This window comes from Elephas maximus, chromosome 8 (genome assembly GCF_024166365.1).
Source record: "Elephas maximus indicus isolate mEleMax1 chromosome 8, mEleMax1 primary haplotype, whole genome shotgun sequence".
Taxonomy (NCBI): Eukaryota; Metazoa; Chordata; class Mammalia; order Proboscidea; family Elephantidae; genus Elephas; species Elephas maximus.
This window is the reverse complement of record NC_064826.1, coordinates 10,148,554-10,168,679: the sequence shown is the minus strand read 5'-3', so window position 1 is coordinate 10,168,679 and position 20,126 is coordinate 10,148,554. Positions and strand designations below refer to the sequence as shown.

General features: G+C 40.8%; 1 protein-coding gene across 2 annotated transcripts in view; it reads right to left on the bottom strand.

Annotated features, from left to right (window-relative positions):
* The window catches only part of KDM7A (lysine demethylase 7A), an 82,906-nt gene that overhangs the window by 30,199 nt on the left and 32,581 nt on the right, over positions 1-20,126 (bottom strand). Inside the window, exons 2-7 of one of the 2 annotated variants that reach the window (XM_049893179.1) lie at positions 11,816-11,901; positions 7,640-7,757; positions 5,679-5,839; positions 3,704-3,845; positions 3,205-3,391; positions 1,332-1,494 (exon numbers count right to left, since the gene is read on the bottom strand). In XM_049893179.1, coding sequence (XP_049749136.1) covers positions 1,332-1,494; positions 3,205-3,391; positions 3,704-3,845; positions 5,679-5,839; positions 7,640-7,757; positions 11,816-11,901 — 857 coding nt within the window. Of the gene's footprint in view, positions 1-1,331; positions 1,495-3,204; positions 3,392-3,703; positions 3,846-5,678; positions 7,758-11,815; positions 11,902-20,126 lie in introns of those variants that run through there. The other variant, XM_049893180.1, reaches the window with a different exon arrangement.

The window sequence follows — 20,126 nt, the reverse complement described above, 5'->3', positions numbered from 1 at the left end:
AAGGCGTGGTCTCAGACAGCAGCAGCAGTTGGGAACTAGTTAGAAATGCAGATTCCCAGAATCAGAATCTCTCGGGATAGGGCCCAGCCATCTGTGTTTTAACAAGCCCCCTGTGATTCTGATGGTCGCTAGTGTTTCCGAACCACTGACCCACAGCGGTGCCTCTGGCAGAAGCTGTGTGGCCAATAACCACACCTGTACTGGCCTGCTGGCTTAGGCACCTCAGGGTTTCACTGCCTCCATGCTGCCATCCCTGAGCAGGCACGGGCTGAAATATTATTTTTTTTTATAAATTACTTTGATTTCTTATTTTTTTAATAGACTATTTTTTAGAGCAGTTTCAACTATACAGAAAAATTGTGCAAACAGAACAGAGAGCTCCCATCTAGCCCCTCCTCTTTATGTCTTTTTCATGTTCTATTTAGGTCACGAATTGATTTTTTGAAGTTATTTGTATAGGAGGTTATATTATCTGTGAATTTCAATTCAAGAACTTGGAGAGGGTACAAGAGAGCCCAGCTGTAACAGGGAGTGCAGGGAAGGACTCAGGAGAGCTGGGCCACTCACAGTTAAAACACTGTCCTAAACTACAGGCATGCATTCTGGGAGTTCCGGGCACTCGCTCCCTCAATTCATCAGCAGCCAAGAGGCAGGGCCTGTGCTGGTGGGTCCCTGTGAACGCTGCAGTCAGTAAGGCCGCTCAGACCAGAAACACAACTCTCAAAACCATTGGCCAGAGAGCCTGCTCTCTGTATCTGTCACATCTCAAAAGGACACACCCGGTAGGGACACTTGAGGACACAGCCGTGGTGGAGCCTCAGCCCTGACCTAAAGTGCCTCTTCCTGTGCAGGCCGGCACCCTGTTCTTGAAGCAGGGTTGGCCTTCGACTGCAGCGGGGCTGACCGGAGTTAAAGCTGAAGGGGCTTCACAAACATTTAGAACTTTGGTGCATCAAAGGACACTACTGAGGAGGTGAGAAGACAACCCACAGAACAGGAGAACATTTATGCAAATGATATATCTGATAAGGGACTTGTGTCTAGAATATATAAAGAACTCTTCCTACTCAACAATGAAGACAAATAATCCAGTTAAAGAGTGGGCAAAGAGCCTGAATAGACGTTTCTCCAAAGAAGCTCTACTGAGGGCCGGTAAGCACACGAAGGTTCGCATCATTAGTCATCAGAAGAATGCAAATCCAAAACCCGATGAGTTACTACCTCACACCCAGTACGAAGGCTAAAATAAGACAGACAATCAACAAGTGCTCTCGAGGATGTGACGAACCAGCGGAACCCGACATGGTGTGCGGGTGGGCTTAGAGCCTTACCTGTGGGAACAAACAAGGTGTGTCCCTGCTTGACCACACACCTGTAGCAGTGATCCACCTGCTCTCCAAAGAACACCTCACTCTGGGTCACTGAGGAGCTCCAAGACTCATAGAGGGCCAGGTTTTCATCTGTCGGCTTTATTAAATAAAAAATCTTCTCACCCTAGAAGAAAGTAACCATACTAGTTTTTGAAAAAGAAAAGGCATGCTTTAAGATGGCCTACATTTCCCAATATAATGACCTAAATTAAACTGGATAATTGTCAGGGTTTTTTTAGGCTCAGAAAGACATATTTCACAAACCTAGTCAATAGCTAAAAAAAACCCAAGCTACCGCCGTTAATAAGCAACTTTGTAGGCACCACAGCACCCCCTCCCAGATGTGACAATGAGTCAATCCAGATGTGTTGGGGAAACCATTAACAGAGAGGAAGGTAAAGACCACAAAGGTCCCACTGGTCTCCTCTCATTTTCAAGGTATGGAAGTCAGGTTACAGAGAGAGTCAACGCTGCAAACATTGCCCTTTCTCTTAAGGTCTTTAACATGGTGATTAGTTTTAAATACCTATTATTTTAAACTATCTATAAACAAACTTTGGGAAAAAGATACGGCAGTCGGCTTCTGTAAGATTTACAGCCTTGAAAACTCCATAGAGCAGTTCTACTCTGTCCTTATAGGACCCTATAGGGTCGTTAACGAGACAGAATTAACTAGAGTGGCAATGGATTTGGTTTGTTTTTATAAACAAACTTCCTTTAATGAACTAACCCTTTGCTTCCTCATGGAGAAAAACAACAGGGGCTCAAGGATACAGGGTCAAATATAGTCCATAGCTTGCTGAGCGATGGGTATTTGATATAGATTGAGATTTGATTCTACATCAGTGCTGCCCAATAAAGCTTCCTGTGATGGTGGAAATGTTCGATCTGTGCTATCCAGTACAGTAGCCACACGGGGCTACTGAGCGCTGCACATGCGCCTAGTGCAAATGAGGAACTGAAGTGTTCATTATATTTAATTTTAATTAGAGTCCTTGGGTGGCTACTAACAGAAAGGTTGGAGGTTCAAGTCCACCCAGAGGCTCCTCAGAAGAAAGGCTTGGGGGTCTACTTCTGAAAAGTCCGCCACTGAAAACCCTGTGGAGCTCAGTTCTACTCTGACACACGAGGCTGCCATGAGCTAGAATTGACTTGACAGCAACTTGTTTGGGTTTTGGTTTTTAAATTTTTATAACTTAAATTTAAATAGCCATATGTGACTAGCGGCTACTGTACCAAATGGCACACTTCTAGATAAAGCAAGGCGAAAGTAAGTTGCTATGGGGAAGTTGGATTGGTATGGGCGTTCCCATCTTACTCAACCAGCTGTCCTGGCCCAACCTTAAGGCCAGAAACAATTATTACTACAATTCTGCTCCTTTGCAGGTATCTGATTCAGGGAATAACTGGTCACTGGCAAGGGGAAAGAGGAAACAAAAAGAGACAAGAGGCTAAGAGAAGCCAACTTAAAAGATGGAAGGCAAAAAAGGAATCCAAATGTAAACTAAGAAGCCCTAGCTCCCCCATTACTTGGGATGGAAAAATGTAACGTACAAAGATATAAAAGAGTTTCAGCAGAAAAAAAAGATTAGAGAACTCTTCATTCCAACAGCTCATTCCCAACTTCTTGTTTCATCTCAACCAATCAATGATTTATTCAAACCCCAGTGACCAAAAAAAAAAAAAAAACACCAAAAACTATGTTTAAAGGTAACCTGATGATTCCCACTTAAAAATGTCCCCCTTTACAAACGTCATTTACAGCAGAGAACGTGCCACTGGAAAAACATGGTGATTTTTTTGGTCAACAATAGAACAAAGAAACACATCTTACCCAGAGGACATGGTACCAGACTGAAGTGCCACCAAAGTCAATGTGGAAATCCGTGTAGCTGTCTCGAACGCCCATTAAACAGTATTTCTGAACAAACGGCTTAGGAAAGACTGAATCATCTGGCCAGTAATTTTCCACCCAGGAAAGTTTTCTGGCTATATCAGGGACTTCCACCAATTCAGACATCCTTTAAAAAAAAGCAAACACACACATACACACACACACACACCCACATCATGCAAATTAAAACTTCTTAAAACAGTATCTCCCATCTCAACCCAAACCAAGTAAGTAATTAACTGGAATGCAAGGTTAACAGCGGTACTTAAGTTTCAAACACATCTTATTTCTGAATATTCTCAGGGTGCTCCAAAGCAAGCTTTTTAGCCACCCAGGATTGCTTCAGAAGTCATAAAAGTTTCTTACTAAAATAAACTGATCTTTCAACTACATGTAACTAACACCCAGGACGCTGAACCAGAATCCCAGAGCTACTCACTTTGTGTCTGAAAATTCCAGGCTGATCACATTTAACACTTTTGGTCTGTTAGGGTTCGTGAAGTATTTAACGTAACTGTGAAGTGTCATTTTGCTGTCTGCCTGCCTCGCCACGTCAATGACGTCTATCACTTTGTCACCACCTGCAGAGAGAAGTAACAGTCTTTTGATTGGGCTTAAGGGTTATATCAATAGATGCCCTACGAACAAATATTTTAAAGACCATATTTACTTGGTATGAGAGTTAAGCCATCCATAAAACTACATAATCTAAACAAAGATTCTTCCTATATTCTTAAGTCCAACAAGTACTTTTGAAAAGATGTTCTTCTCTGAGAGAAGGAATAAAACAGTCCTTCACGATTAACCGAGAGAAAAGCTTGTATGGCTTATGAAGCTTTCTACCATTGATTTCCGACGTGCAGCCACGCTGACAGGAATGCACTGTCTTGGCGCGTGGAGAGTGTGTGACGCTTCCTCATTCAAAATGTGAAAGGACTGGTTTCCCCCATCCCTTCTCTAACACCTAAGACTCAAGAGCTCTCCTTTTCCAAACCGTATCAGTCAATGGCGAATCAGAAGCAAGCTGGCCAGGACAAGCAAGTCCGTCTGGCCTGGTTGTGCCTTCTTGGCTTCAAGAGGAAGCAAGTGATCAGGAAGCAGAAACTGGTCACGTGAGCGCATGTGACTGAGTTCTGAGCTCTGATCACTCTATATTTCCCAGTCACCCCACTGCCTCCCCACCCTGGGAAGCATCGCCAGCTCTGCAGTGTACAACAGGAGAAGGTGGCCTTCAACATACGGCAACACTCACCCGCTCTGAAGTAGAAAGCAAATAAATGCCTGTTCTTACTTCAGTGTAACTTGACAGAGATTAAAAATTGTTGCCTAACCTACTTCTTTATTTTACCATCAGGAGACAAGACAATCCTGTGGCTGGTATTTAACTGAGGGAAACACACACATGCCTTGGAGTACTGAGAAGTTAGCTACCGAGCAATTCAAACCTTTTTTCCTGGACTTATTTTATGTGACACTAGCTTTCTTTTTTTTTTAGCCATGGATTGCACAGGGCTATCGATGTTGATTTTACAGTGCTATGAGCTTTACGTTAAACCTCTGTCTCATCCCGATTTATCAAATATTCCCAGTTAGTGGAATGTGAAGTCATGACATTTAACTCGATTTCCTCAGGGCAACAGTCATCAGTGAGTCTCGGCAACCAGTGGTTCGATAAAGGGGTAATATCTCAGATGTTTCATGCTGGAGAGCTAATGTAGCAGATTTACAACTGGGAGTAGCAGGAGATTTGAGAGCTAATCTTCAATCTGTACCCATTGCTGACAGTGACTAAGATCCTCACAATCAGCTGTATCTAAAGTCAACAATGGAGCAACAGAGGAAGGGCCTCCTGGCTTGTTTTTTAAGCCTTCCTGGGTTTCAAAATCACATATTAAGTCCAGAAGTCATTAAATGGTAACCTTCATCAAGTCCACACAAAGACGGGTTTAAGACGCTCTTCTCTTTTTCTGTGGTCCTTCCTCTAAGCAGTGGGAGGCCACTAACACAGGATCCAGAGGGCTAATTACAGTGCAGAGGTGGCTGGTGTACTCAGAGGAGGATCTGCACTGGTATCTAGAGCTGCTCAGAGCAGCCCAATTTCCAAATGTCTGCTTTTTCCTGGTTTCTGTAGCCTCACCTCAGTTGTGGTTTTTCCTGAGTGAATACCAGAAAATGTACTGACTCCATAAAGGCAGACGACGGGGCTGAAAGGTTTCATTCTATTTCTCTAAGCACTGTAGGTCTGCTGAGGAAAAACAGTTTTCAACAAGGGCTGATAGTGGGTTTCACTTTCCCCGAAACAAGAAACTGAACGAAATTAACACCTCTTCATTCAACTTTTCATATTATTGGGACACTAACCATTTTTTCTTTTGCTGTGTTTTCCCAAGCACTTAAAGGAATCAAGCTCGTACCTACATAACGTTCCACATCTGTAACAGAAAAAGTAGGTGGGGGGAGCCTGAGTCCTAGGTCGTCTAATTTCGGGACCATAATGGGGACGTGGAATCCATGCTTCTCCAGGTATCTCTGTGTCAGCTGACAGCCATGCATCTTTACAATGACTTCATCGGCACTGAGGAAAAACGGGGGGCAGAAATGTCATCTTCGTTGGTATGTTCAGTTAAAAAAATACTGTGCAAATAGATTAACTCATATACTATATTATTGGTATGTATATATTATAATTTATACTGTGAATATCATTATACTGTAGTATGACGCGTTCTCAACCTATCATCCTAATTCCACTTTTTTTAACAACTGTTTTGAAAGCTCCTTTCTACTCTCTAAAGGAAAATCCATAAATAACACACACTACTTACTCCAATGTACACAACTGGACATAACATTACACACCTCTACAGGAACATGGGTGAGACATCTCAGAGCTGAACGGGACACAGGACAATTCAGTGCCGAGCAGAACAGACCGGCACACGGGCGGCTGACGAGCATCCCTGGTCCACCACTGTGTGCCCTGTGAATCCTGTTAGACCTTTTTCTGCGTAAAGATTTACACTAAACAAAATGGAAGATGGGGACAGTAACCCACTTTATTTTATACACTTTGTGTTAATCATATCAAGTGTGAGTGATTTAGTAATTTTTGTTACTCTACTATGTTTTTAAGTGATGTGGAGGTTTATGGAGTTAAACAAAATAAAACCAAAAGAACTTTAGCTAATGGTAATTACAGTTTGGACGTCTGTGAACATCTCAATAACCTACCCTCATTCACGTTCATTGTGGTAGAAAAGCCAGGTGTTCTTAACACTTGGAGTCACAAGCCTACTTGAAAAAAATTCTAACAAAAGCTCGGCATCTCCTCCCTGAGAAAGGCACACTTGCACTGACACTAAATTGTGCAGACACTTTCGGGAGCTCGCAGCCTCTCTGAAGGCCGCCCATAGGCCCAGGCTGAAAACTCTGGCCCTAGGCTCCAAAGTAATCAAGTGTTTTCCAATAAAACGGAAAAAAAAAAAATTTTTTTCCTGTGATTTTGAAACTTAAAGGAGAATATTTGGGTATAGGGCCTTTAGTATGTTTCCTACATGCTTGCTTTCTCTCAGTAGACCTCAGGAACCAACAGTAGAAGTTTATCGTTCATATTTTTCTGTGTAAGGATTAAGGAGAGAAGCAGATAAGAATCCTACAGGCTAGAGAAACAGCGAGGTAAATCACAGGCCACCTGTGATTCAAACTTAAATTGTGCTTCTCCCCTGCAACCAGCCTGGCTAGGATCCTGTATAAAACCTATTAAATATTATCACTTAAACACAAGCCAGACAGTGAGCAGGAAGTGCGCTAAATTAGTGTGATTCAGTGCCTTCTAATGCTTTTGACTCTCTCTCAGCCACACACAATTCAGGCACATTTCATGATCCTTAATCAAAAAGCCCAGCCCTGATGTCGCCAGAGGCTGGGTGACAGTTGTGGGTACTGCCTGCGGGCCTGGTACAGAGGCAGATACAGAAACAACCAAGAGGAAAACAGTCGGAAGAGAGAACATGAGGTGAAAGGCAAGAGAAGGGACAGTTGCTGCTCATAGAGCCAAGTCCTGGGAACAGCACCTGAGGTCCCTGCATTTCAAACTTGGGGGCTGTGGCCCACATAAGAAATGGACTGTACATGGTGACCCTGTGTATCTACACATACAGAATAAAAGTTCCAGGAAACTATGCTTTGTTTAACCCTATTACTTGCAATGTACTGATTTTTTTCTACTCTCTTCTATTTCATTTGAAAAAAAAAGTGAAAAGCTGGTGGACAACAGTAATAAGGCTGAAACCTGAAGTTTGAAAAGCACTGCTTTGGATGATGGCACTTTCTAGCCAACACTTAAGTTTTCTGTGCTCAGAAGGCGTCTGCGTACCTTGGGAAGACTCGTGAGCGTAGCTGGGTCACGAAGGTTCTGGTCCCAGCCTGCACCGGTTTGGAGCCGTCGTCAGGCTCTGTGCAGTCGTGCCGGTGCCAGTTCCTCCTCTCCTTCACTGCGTTTGAGAAGACGGAAAAGAGAAGTGACTGATGGCACCGTGCGCTTGTGACATCACCAGAAATAACAACCATACATATGACACGAACAAGTTTCTAATGCATTTTTTAGTGCATTTCCAGGCCAAAAGAGTCGATTCTACGGACTGTATTATAATGCCACAATTATCAGTAATGAACTTGGGAAACATACTGATGTCTGCAGCTTAGAAATGCATCTGAAAACCAGACAGCTGGATGGGTGATAAAGCGAGTCACGAAAATGTTAGTGGCAGAATCTGGTGGTGGGCTTATAAAAAAAAAAACTTTTTTTTTTTTTTTTTTTTATAGGTAGGTAAAAAAAAAAGCTGTAAAATCCTTCCAAGTTCTCCTGTACGTTTGCACATTTCCATAACAAAACAGCATGGGAGGGAACAACTCTGATACTAAGTTATTTCAATCCTTCAACTTACAAAGATCATAAGAATAAAATCCTACTGGATCCTCCTAAGGATAAGTCACTGGAAATAATCAACATGGGTGGGAAACAGGCTCGTTCATACGTAAGGGTCTAAGACAAAGTTTTCAAAGTGTCTCAGCATGAAAGTGGGTAAGTCCAATTTTTAAAGAATGTCACTAGAAAAACTGAGAATCACCAAGCAATCTTGCTAGAGCTTTTCAGGTCTTAAAAAAAAAAAAAAAAAAGAACCAGAGAAAATTATAAACTAAATGATGATTTTGGAGCACCCATTAAGGCATTTTACATGACTTCTCTCATTTGAAACTACTTCTAAAATTCAAGCTTATTTCATGCTAGGCTTTTTTTCTGCATCTATAGATTATTTTCACCTGGGATCACAATGTTTCTCCTCCTTGCATTTCTTATTATATCACGAGGCTTTCCCCTGGTTAAATCCTCAAAAGCAATTTAAAGGCAGCCTAGAATTTCAGATGTGGGTACACCGTATTATAATCATTTTTTGAGTCTTAAAGCACTTAGTTCATCCTGAATCTTTCTTCAATGTGGAGATTAATATTCACATACATAAATCCGCTTCTCTAATTCCTCAGGATGAGTTCCCCAGAAATGCTGAAAGTCAGGCTATCAACATTTTTAAGGTTCTTACTACGGATTGCAAAACCGCCTGCAGCAAAGTGGTAGTACCTCTGGTTCTCACCATTACCGTATAAGCAGCCTATTTCAAGGCCGTCGTCAGTAACAAGCATCGGCATTAAAAATAAAAACTGACTCATCTGACAGGTGAACCATGGAATTACACCGTTTTAATCTGTGTATGTGCGGAACAGCTGAACTAGCCCAGGGAACGGACTTCGGGTTCAGACTCCAGCTCCACCAAATCGCTCGGGACTGAGCTACATGCTTTTTCTGATTCCCAGGCTGAGCTGTGAGGTAACACAGGTCAAGGACTGACTTAGTGTAGTGCCTGGCGTGTAATTAGCTATCAATGACTATTATTGCCTTTTAACCATCCTGACTTACAGAAGGTTAACCGAAAGGTACAATAACCCTGTTGAGGGACAATCTAAGCAACAGCTGACTGGATTTCTACAGGAAGGAGCCCAGCCCCTTTGGAAGGGATATTTCAGTCACGGTCATAGGAAAAGGAGAGGACACTTTGTGTTTGGATCGCATGTGCCTGAGAAGCAAAGAAAATGTGTTTAAGTGTTCGGTTGTTTTTTGATACCTGCACACAAAGAGAGTTCTGAATTCCCATTAGGAGGATGAAGTCTAAATTCACCATATAAAATGGGATTATGCTGGGTAGGGAGCCCTGGTAGAGCACTGATTAAAAGCTTGGCTGCTAACCAAATGGTTGGCAGTTCGAATCTACCAGCCCACTCCTCGGAAACCCTATGGGGCAGTTATACTCTGTCCTATAGAGTTGCTATGAGTCGGAATCGACTCAACGGCAACATGGCGTGGCGTGGCGTGGTAAGTGGTTTATAATAAGGATTTCTGGGAACAGGAAACCCTGGGTAGCAAGCCAGAGAGGCTTAATAGCAGAAGAAAAGGCATCTAAAGGGACAACCCAAATTAGGGCTGGAGCATGAGAGGTGCCCAAGGGGCACCTCAGATCCAGATAAAACAGATGACTGAATCTCAGGTATTTCTCTATGGGTACTCAGAGCTGGGCTTCTGCCCAGAGATAGGCAACACCTGATCTTAGTTACTCAAGGATCAGGACAGGAAGGACCAGATAACAGGCAAGCTTCTCTCTGAAGCAGCCTGTTTCAAAGCGTAGACTGTGATCCATTATTGATTGCGAAATCAATTTAGTGAGCAGGACAAGCTTTTTAAAAAATTAAATCACATGGAAAAAATAGAAAATAGACTGCATCACATGTGGTAGAGTTTGAAACACTACATTATCCTGCCCCATAATAATCTACTTCATATTTCACAGAAATTTAATTCAAATTATTTCATTTGTGGATTATATGCTTAAAGTCTAAACTAAAACTGGTACAAATTTTACTGCTGTTTCCTTTGAGATAACAATCCAATACTATTTACTTCCGCTAAGAATTTCACTTAGTCAACAACCATCTCAAATTATATAATACATACTTCAGTGCTACTCTGTGTAAGATTCTTTACAAATGTTTACAACAATAAATTAGCCAATTAGACATGCAACAATTTTAACAACTTGCTAAACCTCAGATTTTATACTGTGGAACTAACAAAATAGATCAGCTGTCCTTTATAAGGAAATATTTTAATATTCTTATAGCTTAAATTCTAAATCTCTTAAAAGGAAATTAAGTTATTAATGTTACTAGCAAAACAGGTGAGCAGTCAATTGCTAGTAAGTCTCTTTTAAAAAAGTATTTGCCAATAACCTCAGAACAAAATTTCTATTTTAAAAAAAAGCACTAGAAATAAGAGCTGCAACTCAAAGTAAAGAAGGTATGCAGTTCCCTACATCTGACCCAAGGGGGCGTCGAGTTACACCCGGCAAAGGCTCCATCCAGCTCTAACATGGCTAAGTCTACAGTTTTGAGTTTTGCGAACACAAAAGTGTTAGTTGGCAGTCTAAAACTTTAAGAAAAGAAATAATTGTAACACAATCCAAAGCCTTTTAAATATTTTCTCTGCTCTCAGGGTTGAAAAACTGACAATTAATACTTCAATTTACTCTTCTGGAGAAAAAAAAAAAACGTCTCCATTGAGTTGATCCTGACTCACGGAGACCCCACTTGGCTGTAATCTTCATGGCAGATCACCAGGCCTTTCTTCCGTGGTACTGCTGGGTGGATCTGAACCACCAACCTTTAGGTTAGTAGTCCAATGCAAACCACTTGTGCCATTCAGGGTTATCATTATTACTCTGAAGCATACGTAAAAGCCTAGAAATAAATGCCATCTTCTCTGTGCTGTTTCAGCCCCTGACTGACACAGATCTATTCCTGGTGAAGGTTACTGGCACACCTGGGAGGATGCTGAGGCCACTGCTGGCTCCCACCCTCTCAGGAAAAAGAGTGCGGTAAGGGGCTTAGTCTGGCCTTGTCCTCTTGGCCTCCACCTTCCTAGGGACGGCACCAAGAGGGGCTTCAGGTGCAGCAGGTGACTGGGTGCGATTTCCTGGCCATATTCAATATGACAACAAAATCCAGAAAACAGTATTTTAGCTGATCAACGTGCTAATTTTCTCCTAAAAATATAATGCATATGTGTGCATTAAAGTCTTATTCTATACACTGCCCAAAAATAGTACTGAAAGATCTTTTTTGTTTGTCTGTTTAATTTATGAAGAGATACAAACAGCTGAAGTTAAGTTTTCACAACCAGAAAAGTTCGTTACCCCATTTCTCACATTGCAAGCTTTGAAAATATGTACTTGTTTGGGGACTTTGCTCTGGTTATTAAGAATGATGGTATTTTAATCTTTCGACCTTTTAAAAATTTTAGATAAAAAAATGCTTTCTAAATATCCTCAGTAATATCTTCCCTATAGTTCTTGGTGGGTGTAAATATAATTAGTGTACCGTTAAAACGTCATCATGCATTCGTTAAATTCTAAACTTCAATTTTATTTATGCTTCTAGTACTTACTCAAGGAGGGGCCATGGAGAACTGCGCAGTTGGGACAGTGATACAGGTCAATGTCAAAAGCGTAATGTTCTTCTACTCCAACACAGCTAAGATGAAGGGAAAAAAATGTCAGTATGTCAATAAGTTGAAAATCTTACCAGGCTGGCTGGGATTTAGCTGAGACATGCACAACAACCTCACCAACAATTCTGCAGAGTATAGAAACATACGCAAGGACAAAATTTATCCTCTTCCCTGCACACCTGGTAACCATATTCTACGGGGGAGAACATGCCCAAATACATGGGAAGTGACTCACTGACAGAGCAGTAGAGACATCAGAAGTAAAGCGGTTATGAGCCATGGGACCCGCAACCGCTGTGTAAATGCCACCTGGCTTTAAAATGCCACCGGGAGGCGGTCAGTAAATCTGGGTAAAGGCACTGACGTGGTGAGAACACTGAGTCCTAACAGTTCTGCTTTGGGTCTCACAGCCCCAGTTAACCAGTTAAATTCGTTTGAAGTGCCATGCCTGGAATATTCCACTCATGAAGTCCAATACAAAGAGGAAGGTCTCTGACCCTCTCTGAGAACTGAGACAGGCCACCCCTTCCGCCCAGAGAGCACTGGGCAAAGAACCAGACAGAACTACGGCACAATTTCTAAGAGAGAAACATAACTCAGTTGACAGGTGTACCCATCAAGTGGAATATGGGTCAAATTATCCAGGATGCAGCAGGGAAAAACAAGGGGATGGAAAATACAGATAAGAAGGCAAGAGCCATAAATCATAAAATGAGAAACTATAACATGCATTTAATCAGTCCCAGGAAGTAAGGAGAGAAATAGGCAGAAGCAATATAATGAGGGCATAAAAAGACATTCCAGAAATAATGAAAGACACTGATCCAGATTCAAGAAACTCAACAAATCCCAAGGAGGATAAATAAAAAGAAATCTACACCTAATCGCCTCACAGTGAAACTGCAGAAAACAAAAGACAGAAAATTCTTAAAGCAGGAAGATGAAAACACACAGATTTCTTGCGAAGATGAGAGACTTCTCAAAACAACGGAAGCTGGAACACATTAGAATACTTTCAATGTGCTTCAAGAAAATATCTGCTAACCTAGAGTCAATAGTCAGGTAAAATGTTTCAAGTAGGGCAAATAAATAAAATTTTAAAAGTATTTATAGACAAAGGAGACTTGTGACACAGTGGTTAAGCTTTCGGATGCTAACCGAAAGGTCAGCAGATCAAATCCACCAGCCACTCCATGGGAGAAAAGACCTGGCAACCTGCTCCTATATAGATTGCAGCCTAGGAAACTCTATTCTGTCCTATAGGGTCGCTATGAGTCAGAATTGACTCGAAGGCAATGGGTGTGGGTATTTGTAAACAACTGAACACTGAGGAGCTAGCCTCCAGCTAAGCCACAGCAAAAGAAACATCAAAGGATGTACACTTCCCATCCCCTATCGGCTATTTCTTTATCCAACATTTCACATTTACAACGATAGTAAAAAATCTACTATCTGATTTGCACATTAACAAAGTCCGGCAGTAATGAATGCTGTTGAGATGCAAGATGAGAGTAACGCTGGCTGTGAGGACTAAGGTTATGTGTCAACTTGGCTGGGCCATGATTCTCAGTGGTTTGGCAGTTATCTAATGATGCAATTTTGCAATTATGTAATGATGCAGTCATCCTCCATTTTTTTAATCTGATGTGGTCATCCTCCATTTTTGCCTAATGCTGATTTCCCATAACGACCTGGTCTTTGGAACCTAACCATGTTGATAAGTGAAGAGAGGGTGTGCCTCTGAAGGACAGTGATCATAGAGAGGTCTGGATGCAAGAAAAAATAAAAAGCTAAGGAAGCTATGAACGTGGGCAAATGTGCACGAACACTGACAACACAACACAAAATGTCACGTGGGATTTAAAATATGTAAAGAACTAACATACACAGCAACAGCAGTACTCACATCAGAAGAGGACAAAGAAGTTACTGGAGAGGCAAGGTAATGATTAAGATTGCAAAAAAACCAAAACCAAACCCAGTGCCCTCGAGTCGATTCCAAGTCATAGCGACCCTATAGGACAGAGTAGAGCTGCCCCATAGAGTTTCCAAGAAGCACCTGGTGGATTCGAACTGCCAACCCTTTGGTCAGCAGCCGTAGCACTTAACCACTATGCTACCAGGGTTTCCATTAGACTTTGGTAAATTGAAGGTGCATATTGTAATTTCTTGGGAGATAACTAAAAGAAGAGAAACGGAGAGTATGACTTCCAAACTAGTAAAGAAAAAAATGTTTACATAAAAAAAATCAATTCCAAAAAAGGTGAAGAAAAAAAGAAACAGAACAAACGATGGGAGATATGAATTCAAATGCATTAGTAATTATATGCCAATGGCTAAGTGCTCCTGTTAAAGACATGGGTTATCCAACTAGATTTAAACCTTGCAAACCAACAGCATGCTGTTTACAGGAGACACCCATGAAACGTAAGGATACAGCACGACTGAAAGTAAAAGGACGGGAAAATAAGTAGCATGCAAATGGCAGTCAAAAGAAAACATATCTGTATCAATACTAAGCAACATAGAATTTTTAAAGCAAAAAGTTTAACGAGATAAATATATTCACTTCATAACGATAAAAGTTTCAGTTCACCAGGAGGATATCAAAGGAGTGATTGTAATGGGAGATTCTGACAGTAACTGATAAAACGTGCAGGCAAAATCCATGAAATGTATAAGACTGGAGTGACAGGATTAAAAAACATGGCCCAATGGACATTTATGGAATACTATGCCCCCACATCTGTAGAACACACATCCCTTTCCGTTATATGCAGACCGTTCATACCAAGTGACTGGGCCACAGCCATGTTTTGAATGCCTAAAATCATAAAGAGCACATTCTCTGATCTAGTTCCACTAAGCTGGAAATCAATAACAGAAAACAAAGTGAAAATCCTCATATGTTTGGAGATTAAGAAATATAAACTTCTAAATAACTCATGGGTCAAAGAATAAGTGATAACGAAAATCTGAAAATTATGAAACTATTCTGTAATAAAAACTTGTGGGATACGGAATTTGTAAATGGAAATGCATAGCTTTAAATGTATATATTATTTAAAAAAAAAAAGAAACTGGAAATTACTGAGCTAACCATCTGCAAAATCTTAAAAAGGAAGATAGAAGGAAAAATACAAGAGCAGAAAATCGATGGTGTAAAAAACAAAGACATGATAGAGCATCAAAGCCAAAACCGATCCTTTGAGAAGGCTTACAAAATTGGTAAACATCCAGTAAGATCAAGAGACAAGGCAGAAAGTACCAATATTAGGAATTGAAAAATAGATTTAACTATAGATCACATGGACAACAAATATATTACCAACGGTTCTGTGTTAAGAGATTAGAAAATGTAGATAAAATGGACAAACTTGAATTATGAAGAAATAGAATACCTGAATAAGTCCCACAACTATTACCAAGTGAGACCTTTCCAAAAAAAAAAACCTGCAGGCTCAAACAGCCTGACAAGCAAGTTCTATAAAATATTCAAAGAATAAATAATTCCAATTTTACATAAATTTTCTCCAGATAATGGGAGAAAAGGGCTTACTCCCCAGTTTGTCTGAGTACAGCATGACCTTGATACTGTAACACAGAAAGGGTGCAAGAAAGGAAAATGATAGGCCGAATCTCATGTAGAAGCAAAGATGCAAATATCAAGTCAGGTCTACCCAAGGTGTGCAAGGTTGTTTTAACACACATACAAAAATTAATCCATAAAATTCGCCACATTAATAGAGTAAAAGAAAAAAATCATATGACTGTTTTAAAAAATACAGAACGAGTATTTGATAAAAGTCAACATCTACTTATGATTATAGGGTATCAGTCAGATCTGACTTGATGGCAACCAGAAAGAGTAACAAACAAGAACTTCCAAGCAAATCAGAAACATGAGGAAACTTCCATAAGTTTGTAAAAGGCATTTCTAGGCATTTCCATGCAAATAACGTGAAAGCCGTCGTTTTGCGATTAAGAACAAGACAGGAATCCCTGATGCTGTCACTTGCAGTCAACACTGTGTGGAGGATAGAGCTAGTGTACTAAAATAAGAAAAAGAATGAAAAGGTAGAGGTATTAGAAAAGAAAAAAGCAAAGCTATTATAAGAATTGATAAAAAGATACGCTGGTAGATGCAAAATCAGTACATAAAAATATTTCCATATACCAGCAATATAAAGCTAAAAAATGAATTACAGTGCTAACTGTGAGAGCCAGATTGCAACAGGACTGCCTTGTTTTTCTGGGTCTTGCAAGTTTTCCGCCTTTGACATCACTATTAGTGGAAAATATTTGAGTTTTCTTTCGCTGACAGGTTTCCGCCTTACACAGGTTCCAGCTTCCACAGATTTTACTGTCCATCAATTCTCCTCAAAGTGATCTATAGATTCAATTTAATCTCAATCAAAACCTGTGGACCTGATGAGCTGATTCTAAAATTGTGGACAAAGGGCCAAGAATATGCAAATCATTCTTGAAAAGAACAAAAGCTCTACCAGGTAGCAAGACTTACTGGAACGCTATCGGAATGCAGGTAGTAGGGCAGGAGCAAGAGCCTGACACAGACCCCAGCATGCAGCAATACACGTAACACAGGAGGCCCTGAGCAGCACTCGGCAGGGATGGGCTTTTCAATGAAAGGTGCGGAGACACCTGTTACAGATGTATATGGAAAAAAGTGAAACTGGGCAACTCCCTCACAACACAAAAGGTTGGCAGTTCAAATCCACCAGCCACTCCCTGGGAACTCTGTGGGGCAGTTGTACTCTGTCATACGTGGTCACTATGAGTCGGAATCGATTCCATGGCAACGGGGTTGGTTATTCTGTGGTAGGAAGGATTTTCTTAATCAAAACACAAAAAAGTACTATCCATGAGGGAAAACACTGATTCTTCAATCATAATAAAATAACTTCTATTCATTAAACTATAAAAAGCGAGATGATAATTTTCAGCTATGACATCTCCAACCAGCGCCTGATCTCTAAAATCTATACGATTCTGTCAAAACTCAACCACAAAAAGACAAACAACCCAATCAAGAAGTGGGCAAAGGATATGAACACGCACTTCACTAAAGAAGATATCAGGCAGCTAACAGATACATGAGAAAATGCTCTCAATCATTAGCCATTAGAGAAATGCAAATTAAAACTACAATGAGATTCCATCTCACTCCAACAAGGCTGGCATTAATCCAAAAAACACAAAATAATAAACGTTGGAGAGGCTGCGAAGAGATTGGAACTCTTATACACTGCTGGTGGGAATGTAAAATGGTACAACCACTTTGGAAATCTATCTGGCATTATCTTAAACAGTTAGAAATAGAACTACCATACAACCCAGAAATCCCATTCCTCGGAATATACCCTAGAGAAATAAGAGCCTTCACACAAACAGGTATATGCACACCCATGTTTATTGCAGCTCTGTTTACAATAGCAAAAAACTGGAAGCAACCAAGGTGTCCATCAACGGATGAATGGTTAAATAAATTGTGGTATATTCACACAATGGAATACTACGCATCGATAAAGAACAGTGACGAATCTGTGAAACATTTCATAACGTGGAAGAACCTGGAAGGCATTATGCTGAGCGAAATAAGTCAGAGGCAAAAGGACAAATATTGTATAAGACCACTATTATAAGATCTTGAGAAACAGTATAAACTAAGAAGAACACATACTTTTGTGGTTATGAGGGAGGGAGGGAGGCAGGGTGGGAGAGGGTTTTTTACTGATTAGTTAGTAGATAAGCACTGCTTTAGGTGAAGGGAAGGACAATACTCAATACATGGAAGGTCAGCTCAACTGGACTGGACCAAAAGCAAAGAAGTTTCCGGGATAAACTGAATGCTTCAAAGGTCAGTGGAGCAAGAGCCGGGGTTTGGGGACCATGGTTTAAGGGGACTTCTAAGTCAATTGGCAAAATAATTTTATTATGAAAACATTCTGCAGCCCACTTTGAAATGTGGCGTCTGGGGTCTTAAATGCTAACAAGCGGCCATCTAAGATGCATCAATTGGTCTCAACCCACCTGGATCAAAGGAGAATCAAGAACACCAAGGTCACACGATAACTAAGAGCCCAAGAGACAGAAAGGGCCACATGAACCAGAGACCTACATCATCCTGAGACCAGAAGAACTAGTTGGTATCTGGCCACAACCGATGACCGCCCTGACAGGGAGCACAACAGAGAACCCCTGAGGGAGCAGGAGATCAGTGGGATGTGGACCCCAAATTCTCACAAAAAGACCATACTTAATGGTCTGACTGAGACTAGAGGAATCCTGGCGGTCATGGTCCCCAAACCTTCTGTTGGCCTAGGACAGAAACCATTCCCGAAGACAACTCATCAGACATAAAAGGGACTGGACAGTGGGGAGGAGAGAGATGCTGATGAGGAGTGAGCTATTTGTATCAGGTGGACACTTGAGACTGTGTTGGCATCTCCTGTCTGGAGGGGGGATGGGAGGATAGAGAGAGTTGGAAGCTGGCAAAATTGTCACCAAAGGAGAGACTGGAAAGGCTGACTCATTAGGGGGAGAGCAAGTGGGAGTACGGAGTAAGGTGTATATAAACTTATACGTGACAGTTTGACTTGATTTGTAAACGTTCACTTTTATTAATAAAAGTTAATAAAAAAAAAAAAAAAGCGAGATGCTAAGCCCGATTGGGAGAAGGGCACCAAAGGAATCTTATCCAGAATATAATAAATTCCTACAAATCAATAAGAAAAATAAACTCAATAGAAAAATGGACAAAAGACTTGAAGAGGTACATTGCAAAAGGAAATCCAAATGGCTAATAAACACATGAAAAGGTGTATAACCTCATAAATAATGAAGGAACGATACATTAAATCCACAGTAAGATACCACAATATACCCATCAGCTTGGCTAAAATGAAAAAGCCTTCAACAATGCCAAATGCTGAAGCTGGCGTGGAGCAAGGCGACCGTCACATGCTGCTAGCTGCAGTAAAATTGGGGACAGCCACTTTGGAAAACAGTTTTGCATCAAAGCTGCAGAATCACATATCCCATGGCCAAGTAATTCCTTTCAAGTAAATGTATCTTAGAGAAGTCTGTGCACCTGTGTGATGGGAAACCTACCTATGAGGTTTACAATTAACTTTACCTGAAGAATTTATCTCGGGGCTGGAGGTTGAGTCCAGCCATATGACTCAATCCATGACTACGTTTTAGAACCCCAATATAAAAGTTCTGGGTACTGAAGCTCCAGGGATTTCCTGGTTGGTGACAGATGTCAATGTAGAAGGGAGGGTAGTGGATCCCTTTTTCGGACATGGAAGCTCTGCCCTGGGAACCCTCCCAGCCCTTGCCCTATGTGTCTCTTCGTTGGTATCTTTTTTGCTATAATAAAACTGTAAACATAACTTAGGCTTAGAGATCCCACTCTCACCTGAGAACCCCGATTCCATCTGCTACTATCAGGTCTTTGAGAATCTGAGCGGAGACTGTTACAATCAAAACAAAAGAATAAAGACCAACTAGATGTCGAAAACAACATGGCACTACCGTTTGAATATTCAATTTATGTAACTGTATCAACTGAAATTCACTTTTGAGCAGAACTGAAATTCACTTTGTCTAATCTAGATTTACTTCGTTTCTTTTTAATTGAAAGAATACATATCTTCAATGCAACAAAATCTTCTGCAGAATTTTCTATTTATGTACAATTTCCTGGGTACGTAGGTTTTTATAAGGTTCTCAAAAAGGTTTCTATAGTCCAGAAAAGGTTAGGAATTATCTGATGGAGGGCTCACATTTCCCTATTTCAGAAATAAGCCTTCACATTTACAGCTAATTGATATTTGACAAGGCTACGAAGACCCTTCAATGGGGAAAGAACAGTCTTTTCAACAAAAAATGCTCAGACAGTACAAATGCCAAAGAATGAATTTGTGCCCTTACCTCATACCATATATGCAAATTAACTCAAATGGATCATAGAACTAAATGTAAGAGCTAAAAGCATAAAACTCCTAAAATGGAGTACACAGGACTAAATCTCCACGACCTTCTATCAGGCAGTGTTTTCTTAAATGACACCAAAAGCACAAGGAACAGAAGAAAAAAACAGATAAATGAGACTTTATCAAAATGTAAAACTTTAGTGCTTCAAAGGATTTCATCAGGAAAGTGAGAAGACAACCCACAGAATGGGAGAAAATTTTTGCAAATCCTCTATCTGATAAGGGACTTA